Here is an 11,604-nt window from a genome sequence, read left to right on the forward strand (position 1 = left end):
ACTTCTGCTCCTCTCCTCCACCATGCAGAAGCGGGCAGTTCGGCATGTGGAAATGACTTGACAGTTCAGTGACACAGTTCTCTGTTTTCACGTTTTTAGAAGTCATATCGGGAACTTGGTCCAAAGGTTGTGGTTATGTAGGCGTTTGCCCGTTTTAGGACTGAAAAATGTCAGGCAGACGAAAAGCCAAATCAGTCCAGACTGACAAAAAAAAAGAAATGATCCAAAACAAACAAACAGACAAACAAAAACATACATTTGATAAAGAGTTCAGCGGGGACGGCACCTGTGATCTGCCAAGAAACTGTCACGTGAAGAATGAAGGTCGACTGGTGAATCTCCCATACCAGGCCTTAAGCAACTTACAGAACCGCTTACCCCTCCCTCCTTGGCTTGTTACTCTCAGTCAGTTATTTAAGCCAGCCAAACCCTCTCCTTCAGGACTTAATGAATATATGTACAGCTTGATTTGCGAGAAGGTTGGTTTTGTGGTATTTGCAAGAAAGTTGGTTTTGTGGCAGTTCGATTCAGACGGTTCCTTCCTGTCCTGGTCTGAGGCTCCGCCCACACGCAGGGGACAGGAAGCATCTGCATTGATCTTGGGGGCGCTCCAAAATATACCGTGACACCTGGTCAGGCTACTTCTGGAACATGTGTGAGGTAGCTGTCACCTCCGGTACAGGACAGATGAGTCACATGAGCGCATGAAAGTTCTACATCCCTCCCGCTTGTGCCACTGTGTCGTGTCAAAGGGACAACAACTTGACCTCGCGCACGGGCCTTGGTAGAGTCGTCAAAACAAGTCTTTCTCTCTCTATCTCCCCTCACTCTCCCTCTCTCTCTCTCTCTCTCTCTCTCTCTCTCTCTCTCTCTCCCCCTCTCTCTCTCTCTCTCCCCCCCTCTCTCTCCCCCCCCCCTCTCTCTCCCCCTCTCTCTCTCCAGCTCCAAACACAGCAGACCACAGACCTCAAGCATCTCACTTATCTGTGACCACAGATCAACGCCACACATTAACTGCCTCCTGTCTACTGCAAGCACAGAGTCAATGGTGGTTGAGGGCTACAGGGTCTTAGAGTGGCTTTGATGTCATCATCGCTCTTTCAATTCAACATCTACAATCGCCTGCATTAGCCCTCTTGATTACACTTTCTATGTTATCTACTACCGCTATACAGCCATGTTCCTGTTAACTATCTGAACTGTCCATACATTTCCCATAACACCTCTTATAATGCTATCAAGGCTATCAAATCAGCTGCATCCCCAGGCTGCTGGTCCAATCAGAGACAGGAGGGGGAGCCTGGCTGGTTGGTTCTGTGTGTTGTCTCTAGGCGGTCGGTCTGGTCTAACCTGACTGTGACGACACCAGATGAGCTCGGGGACTAAACAACGTGCTATCTAAAACCTCGGGGAGGGAGAGGACAGGCGAGGCTGTCAGGGGGATGTCCTCTTCTGCCATGTCTGCTGATGAGAGATGGAGAGAGAGGGAGAGAGAGAGGCATAGAGAGAGACATGGAGAGAGAGAGGGGGGGGGGGGAGGAGAGGAGAGCAGGGAGTGACAGGTAGAGACAGAGATGGAGATTGAGAAAGAGAGGGGGGAGAGGAGAGAGAGAGAGAGAGAGAGAGAGAGAGAGAGAGAGAGAGAGAGAGAGAGAGAGAGAGAGAGAGAGAGAGAGAGAGAGAGAGAGAGAAAGAGAGAGAGAGAGTAAAAGTGTGAAAGAACTGTTCCGGCATTACTTTGTTGACACTGTACACAAAGGCTCTGTTGTGTGGAACTCGAGAACCACTCCTATGACTGCACCCTGCTCGCGCCACCGTCTAACACCTTCTCCGACACTTCCCCAAGCTGCCAACTCGGCCACAAATACCATCCAACAACAGCAAACGTCCAGTTCAGCGACTGCTGACACCTCATTTACAGCAACCGAGCTACTCTGGCTGTGAGCAGGCCTGCTCCAACATGTGGGGAGAGCAGAGGGAGGTGGCTGACACGAAGGAACAGCCCAGCCCACTCGCTCCTACCCGGAGCAGAGGGAGGGCGGCTCTGCACCAGAAGAGCAATCCTGTGGTTGACCAAAGGCACAGAAACCCAGGGAGGGACGGATCCTCGCCTCAGAGATAAAGCTATGCTAGCTTGTCCCCGCACTCTTCATATCCATATCTGAGCAGGGGGGGGAGCCACCAGCGCTTTGCGCTGCCAGGTTTCACATGGGTGCCTTTTGTTGCTCAAATGGGAGCACAGGAACCTGTTTGACGACCGCGAGGGGAAAAAAAGAGAAAGAAGAAGAATGACAGATATGCCCAGCACCATGATTCATCATGTCGATGCAAGTCTGAAAACAGGGCCCTTCCCAAGTAAAAAGCAGTTTAAGCTTGCATTTACAGGATTTCAAGGAATACAAAGCTCTTTCCGTACACTTTCATAGAAATCTGCCAACAGCGAGTTTCACTGCTTTGCCTCTCATTTGCACAATGGTTCCAGATGTGAGAACAGATAGACTACATTAACCCCCCCTCCCCTCCCAAACCCTACAGAATTAGCTTACAAACCGTTAGCGTCAAAGCTTGAAACGGATAACCCGAGGTGCACATTCTAGGTGTGCGAGCCCGGTATCTTCCCAAGTGAGGAACACCCTTTTGCTGCTGGAGGAGGTAGAACAATAGAAGGCGAATCCCATTCAGTGGATGTTTAAACACGGAAACCTCTCTTCTCCCTCCCGCTCTGCTTCCCCTGACCTCGCTCCCTGTCCCTGGTTCCTGCCAGGAAGTCCAGACGGCTGGAAAAGAGGCCCGCGCACTGCATGCATGTGTACGCAGTGAGACATTGTGAATTTCTGCGTGTGTACTTGAGTGTGTGTGTGTTTGTGTGGGGCTGGTTCCTGCAGATGTGGGCCACCCCTAAACTGTGGTTCTCCACACTCCCATGCCTAACTCCTCAACCCATCCAAATTTAGCTCTCTGTGTTCTCTCCCCTCTCATTTTCGTAACCTTTGAATGGGACTACCCCGGGTTCCTAACAGAACAATGGCGTCGCCCTAGAGCATTTCTGCTGAGGAAGGACAATGTTGGTTGTAAATTTGACAACAATACATAGCTAAAGAAGAGGAATAATGATGGGAGGGCCCATGGAACCACATTTTTTTCAGTGCACTCAGAGCAACAGCTCACCAAAATACCTGCCCTGCATGTGTGTGTGTGTTTGCAAGTGTGTGTCACTATTAGAGCTGTAGACCTGTAGGAATGTTCCGTATGTGCGAGTGCGACCAAGCCTGGGACTCTCCCTTAGACACCCACCCAAACCAGGCCGGGGCAGGAATGTGTTCACACAACAACACACACTCTCACTCTCTCTGTCTCTCACACGCACACACACCCCATTCTCTTCACGCTCACAACCTAGGTGTTACCCTGTCAGAAGCACGCAAAGGTCGGAGATATAAAGTAGACTCATGCTGTACAGTAGATGTATGAAGTCTAAAGCAGATGTGGTCACCAAGAAGGTGACCCATAACCACGAGAAGAGGCCATGAGATGTGTCATGTGACGCGATCGTCATTCACAGATTGATCGGCATGTGACTCACAACAGTGGTTGAACTTTCACCTCTCCTCTCATGTGCTTGGTCAACTCATCACAACAACAGCAACAGGAGCAATTTAAGGATGTTCAGTTTTTTGGATATGGGTTGTTTTTCTACAATCCAGTCCCCTGGTCCTCGCCCTTTGGCTTGCAAAATTAAGTTCCTGGTTTCCCATAAAACCCTCCAACAACATTTCCATGGGAAGCCTTCTGTCCATCCCCTATCACATCCTACACGGCACACAAATGACTTATTCTGATAAACCTTATCCTGGAAAGTCATCTACAAAATGTATACATTTTCCTTTTGAACTTTGATGCAAAATGCCCAAACCAATGTCAAAACCTCCCATTTGTTGTTCCGTTCTAAGAATCTAAGACGAAAAAGGTTCAATCAAACCTGTATTGGTAAAACCCGGGGTAAATGGGACTCACGACAAGCTAGTCAACAGTGAACAGTAAATACACGTCTTAATTCAAGGCTAAACTGACACTTTACCTGGAAGTTGGGGTGAGCAGAATCATCCCGGAGTTAGTTTCTCTCTCCCTCAGTTTTCTTGCCACAGTCCCAGATCACAGTAACAGGTTGTTGTGTTTCACCCCTCTCCTTCTTCTCTCCAGTCGGAGCCTTTCCTCGCTCTGTCCTTCTTCCTCCTCGGCCACTCCCCCAGCCCTAGCCCCTCCTCCTCCTCGGGAGTTCTTTTCACCTGGGGCTCAAAGTTCCAGCCCTGGTTGTAAGAGCTCTGGACTCGACTGTGTGTGTGTGTGCGTGTGTGTGAGGGAGGGAGGGAGGGAGGGAGAGAGAGGGAGAGCTCTTTGCGTGTGTGCACGGTTTCAGTCTGCCTGCCTCCTCTCTCTGCGTTCATTTCCTGTTCCAACGCACACATCCCAACTTCAGAGAACTGGGAGGGAGTGAGGCAGGAAGAGAGAGAGGGAGAGAGAGACACAGGCAGAGAGAGAGAGAGAGAGAGAGAGACAGAGAGACACAGGCAGAGAGAGAGAGAGACAGAGAGACACAGGCAGAGAGAGAGAGAGAGAGACAGAGAGAGAGAGAGAGAGAGAGAGAGAGAGAGATAGAGAGAGAGAGAGAGAGACAGAGAGAGAGAAAAGGGGGGGGCAACAACAGAGGTGGGGCCTGATTGTGTGGGGGGTGGTAGACTTTAGGGGGTGGGTAGACTGGGGGGGTGGACTATGAGGTCAAAGACAAACGAGTTGAGAGGATAGGAGAGTAGGTGTGTCAGGAAAACTGGAGGGGCATTGGGAGGGCAGTGAATATCATTCAGGGGTCTTTGTGATGTTGTAATTGAGTAAAGTACCATATGTCTGTAAGAAGTTAACTTCAAATGTTTCTGGGAAAGAAGTAAAACCAGTTTTTTTTTTTTTACCCCAACCTTTCTTTAAACTATTTCAGTCGGATTCTCAGGTCAGATCCAACCTACTAATCATCATTTAACCATAAATTACGCAGAACCATTGTTTCTTATTAAGGTTGTATAACAATCATCATTTGGTTAACTGAAGAAACAAGTAAAGTCGAGGACAACCAAAAGGTAAATGAAACTAATTTAAAAGGCTACATGTATCATCAAGCCATTGTCATGTTGAAAACATCATGCCAAAGTCTACCTAAATTATAAATCAATAATACAAAAAGTTCAATGCATACCAAGTTATATCTTAGACTTTGTGTATGGGGCCTGATGAAATCCTTGTGAATGGCGCCCTCTTGAGCATGTATACTGTATGCTCACATCTAATTGGCCCCCAGTTCAGCATGCTATGTCATTTACATTTAGTCATTTAGCATTCCCTAACCGCTCAGCCACCTGACTGCCATAGTGAACGGAAACCTGATAAACCCCTAGCCCTTCATCTTAGGGTTGAAGCTACCCCTATTCAAGCCAGACGTTCATGTCAGAATAGATGCTGACGTAATTATTGTCAAATCATGCATTGTGTTGTATGTGAAGGTACACGTAAAGGTGTGTATGGGGTTAAAGGAAAGACAGCGTGTCAATTCAATCGTGAATTGTATGCGATTTTTTTTTTTTAAGACGAATGAACGAAAGGCTGACATTGCGTTCAGCTCCATCCTCACTCCTCTGCCTTCCTTTTTAATGCTGTCCGCTCCTCTCTCAATGTCAGAACGGTAATACGTGCGCTCGCCGCTTTGTTTCCTCCTTCTGTCATTTCCTGTTCCACAGCCGGAGGCGGGAAAGGACAAGAGGAGAGTGACTTTGAGATGATTGTGACTCATGTCTGACTCATCGCTCCCCCCCTCGTCCCCGCGCAGCTCCAGGAATAGCACCAACGCAGGGTCCATTCAGGTGGAACCAACCTCCAGCCTTTCAGCTTCAATCGACAGGGCTGGGTCTCAGGCCACAGAGAGTGTGTGTTTAATGACGAGAGAGAGAGAGAGAGAGAGAGAGAGGAGAGAGAGAGAGATAGAGAGAGAGAGAGAAAGGGAGAGAGGGAGGGAGGGAGGGAGAGGGAGCAAGAGAGAGTCACGAAGGTGTGCGTCCTAACATGTTTCAACAACACACCCTTCAAAATAACCTGAGTGTGTTGTGTGTTGGTTAGCGTATACTGTCCCAGGTTTCCAGGGGGCTGCGCAGTAGGGCCGGCCATGTCGACTGTGTTGCCGGGCATGTCGACTGTGTTGCCGGGCGATGCGACTGAAGCATTGTCTGTTTCCAGCAGCACACACCACCAACACTAACCCTCAGCATAACAAGTGCGGCGTTGCCGTGGCAACAGGCTCCAGCTGTCAACCCTCCACCTGTTTTTCTCTTTTTCTTTTTTACTGCTCACCCCCTTTCTATATCGAGTCCTCCAGGGTGGTTAATCATCGGAGGTAATCTGGTATTATCACATTACAATGTGTAGGACGTCGAGCCAACATTTTCAGGTCCTAGTTGTAGAATTGAGACCAACTCTGGCCTTCAGTTGTGGCCTTTCAGGCTCGCGAGTACAAGCAGTGCATGTGCTCTCAAGGTCACAGATCTGGAGGATCTTTCAGAGGAGAAGAGAAGGAGGTAATCGGAACTGCACTGTGAGGATAACCATCTAACATACCGCTGTTGTGTTTTTCATCTGTTGGTTATCTCCGGAAAATGATGCGTGTGGATGGAAGTCAGCCTACTGCAGAGTTTTATCCCTCTTGTTGACAGACAACCATCAACATCCCCATCTCATCGTGTCAAATCACAATAAAGAATGCTGTTGCATTTCCGTACATCTCGCTTTGTCTTTCCTTCTTACATTTACATTTAGTCATTTAGCAGACGCTCTTATCCAGAGGGACTTACAATAAGTACAGGGACATTCCCCCGAGGCAAGTAGGGTGAAGTGCCTTGCCCAAGGACACAACGTCAGTTGGCATGACCGGGAATCGAACTGGCAACCTTCGGATTACTAGCCCGATTCCCTCACCGCTCAGCCAGTCAGATGGCTGACTCCCTGGGAGTCAGATGCTTGCTTTCTCTCTCTCCCCCCATGCGCATACCCACTTTTTGCACGTCCCTGCACATATACATAATCTTGGACGACCCTCATTGGAATAAAAAATGAGTCAAACGCTAACACTGAAGAGTAAACTCGGACACTGGTGTCCTTTTCATCCTTGGCCGCAGGTTCACCGAGGGATTCAATCTTCATCGCAAAACAGTGTCGAACAGCCCCTTCCGACAATCATTCCCTTCTCTTTCTGATCATCGCCCCCTGTCCTCTCCTCATTCCCGTGCCTGACCGACGGGGAACAGACTTGATTGCTTTCTACCTCATTCAGGCCGCCGCCACCGCCGCAGCCGCGTGGACGTTGCCTGATGTTATTTTTAACCAGCGCACGCCTTATCTCTCCAGCGTGAGTCCATCAGTTCTTTGTTGGGTCCACATGAATGGGATCCAGAGAGTGTCAGGGGGAGCCGTCATCACTTTGTTGCTATGACGTCTCTCTGCCCACCTCCGCAAGGAGGCTCACAGGGCTGTCAATAGTGGTTAGAGACAAGGTAACTGGCAAGAAAAACTGTCTGGAAAGAATAGGGTAAGGAAGGAGAGAGAGAGACATAATGGGGAGGCAGGGTTAGATGGTGAGAGGAATGCCCTGTTCAGAGGGTCACAGCAGAAACCAATTTTCTGTTTTCAATAAAAGCATAGTTTAGGATTGTTGAGTGGTTGACAGGACAAAAACGATTGTCGCCATGTTAGTCTGATGACAGGGCCTTGGAATGGTCATCTCATTCATATCTACCACAGTTGAAGGCCACCTTCCGTTTAAATAATTCAATAATTACATGAGAATGGACTAAAACACGTTTAAGGTCTAACAAGATTTAATTAAGTAATTACAAAGGAACCAATCGTACTATCCTGGTTTGGCATTAATTATTTTTTAAATAGTTCACACCCTGACCATCATAGAAGAAGAGTTGATTATATATTGCTCACTGAAATGGCAGCATGGGAAAGTTGGTCATGTAATGTCGATTATTACCGCAAATTAGAATAGAGCTAACAACCAGATTTTTCTTACCACCGTGGTACCATACCAACAACTTCAACGAGTCAAGTAGCAGCACAATTGCCACTGAAAACGAATGAGGGCGCCATAGATCCCTAGATAATATCAAGCGTTATGGAGAAAGTGCAACATTGAGTCAAGACAAGCTATGAATTTGACAATTTTTGGGATGACTGTGATAGGCCGTCTATAACCTTGTTCACTTCACCACCGACTGTCTGGGTTGATTGTACGTAGCCGTCAGAAGGAGGTGTAAGACATTTTTAAATGCTATCTTGTCCCCCTTTCTGAGTTGGTGTGGTGAACCATCTATTTTTAGCAGCAACAGACGAGTCACGTGGCAGGGGGAGACGTCAGTAATGTTGTTGTTGGTGGAGGAGCTGCGAATATGGAGGAAAGAGAGAGTTGTGACAGGAAAATGTAGACATCTTCTCATAAAAAAGACAACCGAAACGACCGCATAGAGGTGCAACGGTTATCGAGCGGTTCCCGAAGACGTGAGGAGGTGATCGACAATCAGGTAGATAGCAAAATGTGCTGACAAAATGATGATACTTAACACATTGTTCGCTCACTGCTAACGTTGCAGCTGTACTGAAGCAGCTAGCTCATATATTGTTGAGTTACTGTAGGATGGCTAGTGCTAGCATCTTGGCTAGCCTGGAGGCTAGCTATAACATTAGCAAGCTAAACGTCATTGCCACTGATCTTTCTTTGATGTTGGTTTCGGTTGCCATGCCAACTGATAGGTAACGTTACTTGCAATGACATTTAGCTAGATGACGTAGCTGTTACAGTAGCTAGCTAGCTAGCCATATTTAATGTATGCACTATTAGATCACTAAAACTAGTTTTTAGGCGTATTCGTTGTAACACCTTTAACAACTGCTGCAAACCAGCTTTCTGGCTAACAGGCATCTGCAAGTGAGGGAACGTCGTTAGCTAGCAATTTTTAATGAGGAAAGCTAGATATCTAGATACTGTCATTTTACAGTCCTGCTTGCTATGTACTTCAGCTTGCTAGCTTGCTATTTTATTATTGTCGGATTTTAGTGTCTTGAGTACAGAGAATGACGTTAAACCAGTGGATATCTGGTACGATGAGTGCTTGTGCAGATGTGAAGGAGATAAATGGCTTAACACACATGTACACTGTTGGACACCAATGACCTGTTGCATGCCTACAGTACCGGTAATTACTAAAACGTAATTCACAGTGTCTGACTATGTGGCAAGCCAATGTTTTTCTTGTGACTTTTATCAAATCTTGATGATCAACGATGCACTGTCTAAGTCGGCTCCATTCTCCTCATCCAATAGACGTCCGTCTTTGATCTATCTACCAGGAGCCAATTTTCACAGACTGTTTTGAATGGACATTGGTAGAAATCATTGCAAGTTGGTTGTCCAATTTGGAAATAATGATATCATAAAAGGAGCCTGATTTGACTGGTTTGACATTTATGGACTGAGATGAGAGTGCATACACAAGATTGCGTTCAGACTGTTCCGGTTACATGGTTTGTTTGGATACAGAAAAAGGCATTTTGAGCTGTGGGGTTTGTGTTGGGTGAATGGGGACATCGTTCACTTGTTGCTGGTGACAGCTGAAGTGTTGGTGGTGCTGTTGTGTTGCACTGCAGTTGATGACTTAGTCCACTGTTAGCAGCCTAAGGAGGGAGAGTGGACTAGCATACAGCTGACACGGTTCTGACCTGCAGTAGCCAGGCTTACACGCTGAGGCAATGAGAAGGGAGATGGTAAAGGAAGGATATTGCCTAACTCCTCTGAAACCACATTAGTGACTGTCTGATTAAGGAGCAGCCTGGCCAGATAAGCTGTATTTGTAGTTTGGAAAAAAGAAAGAAATGCTATGCTTTCCACTTGCGTACTGTGCAAGGCCCAAACGGGCTGATTTTCGTGACGGTTGAGAGGCCGGCCTGCGTCAGTTGCTTCAACAGGCTCTTGAGACAGACGAGGGGCCGGCCTCTGATTGGCCGTGTCCTCTGTCAACGTCAAGCTCACAAGTCAGGGGCCAATCACTGTCCTCTTAGTGCCCAACAACACGAGCCATTGAGGTGGGCAACCTTCTTGACCCCTGTATGTTATCAAAGCTGGCTATTTTGAGTTTTCCCTCCATTTACCTGTGGTCTCTACCGGAGGACAATGCTATGACTGCACCCTTCCCAAGCTCTCACTGGAGCGCGTGCTTGCTAAGGTCGGACGTCAAACTGCTAGGCTATTTCAGTTGAACTGAAAAAAAAAAAAAGATTTCTGACGTCCCTTCTCTGTGTTTTACATGACGCAGCCCGCAACAGATGTGGAGATTTAGTGGTCGAGTTCCCTAATCTCTCTTTAATGAGGCTGTTGGATGGATGGCGGATTGATAACACTTTACGGGTCAGAGTCCTGGTCACTTGCTTCAGTGGTCAGCGGACACTGTGGAAAGCCAGCAAGCGTCAGTTGGTTTTTAGAGGCCGACTAAGAGAGGTCTGGCTTGCGAGGCTCATGTTGTGCGTTGACAGCTTCGTTATAGTTACGTGACCTTTGTATGTCTTTCTAGGAAGACTCAAGCATGCATGCAGTTAAGTGACATCACATCCCTTCTATTTATGGCACTATAACCAAAGGTTAAACATAAACTATGTTGTCTGCACTATTCTTGGGAAAAACACATCTTTATGACCTTATAGGAATTATTACAGGCTATTTGTGGAATTTTATTGCCAAAGGACTTCAACTGTCTGACTAATCATTGACTGACCTAAAATCTCAATGAATGGGGGATAGGAAATCAAGAATCTAAGAATACAATTACTTGATATGAGACACGCACACGTGATCACTATTCAGCTCCCCGAAACAGAACCTTGGAGATCCGATTAGCCTGCATGGAGGAATGTTCCGGAGTCCAGAGTGAGAGTGAAGACGGGGGTGCTCCGTGGGCTGCAGCCTGCCTGCCTGCCTGCCAGGTGCTGCTTGGCATGCAGGGTGTGGCGTCAAGGGGAGACACGGACGCCCTGGCCCCGGGAGAGGAGCACCGCAGTGGGCTGTTTGTCTCTCCTTTCTCCTTGAGATTCTGCCACACAGGCTCTCTCTGCAGCCTAGACTCGGATGTGTGTGTGTGTGTGTGTGTGGGGGGGGGGGGGGGAGTAAGAGTGTGTTGTAGCGTGTGTGCGTACAGCTACTGTGCAGGCGCAGCAAGCATTTTGGCAGACTTAGTGAGTGTCACTCTCCCCATGTTTGGTACTGTTTATAACAGCACCAAATATCCTCCTTATGAGGCTCTGCTGTTTGAACCCCTGCATATAGACAGACAGACAGGAAGGCTGGCAGGCTGGCAGGAAGGCAAGGACAAACAGCTAGGCAGAGTGACAGAAAGCAGAAACAGGCAGCATTGGAGTGTGGCATTGAATGGATACTACATCACTGTGTTGTCATTGAAGATGACAGCGACCAATTGAAACATAAACTACATTGATTTTTTTCAAGCGGCACTCACTTCT

The 11,604-nt window shown here is 47.6% G+C and overlaps 1 protein-coding gene across 1 annotated transcript in view; it reads left to right on the plus strand.

The window, feature by feature from the left end:
• Positions 1-10,989: 10,989 nt before the first annotated feature.
• The window catches only part of hdac5 (histone deacetylase 5), a 13,375-nt gene continuing 12,760 nt past the window's right edge, over positions 10,990-11,604 (plus strand). The window contains 1 exon segment of the mRNA XM_067231443.1: positions 10,990-11,154. Coding sequence (XP_067087544.1) covers positions 10,990-11,154 — 165 coding nt within the window.

The sequence above is a fragment of the Osmerus mordax genome, chromosome 3 (assembly GCF_038355195.1).
Source record: "Osmerus mordax isolate fOsmMor3 chromosome 3, fOsmMor3.pri, whole genome shotgun sequence".
NCBI classification, from domain to species: Eukaryota; Metazoa; Chordata; class Actinopteri; order Osmeriformes; family Osmeridae; genus Osmerus; species Osmerus mordax.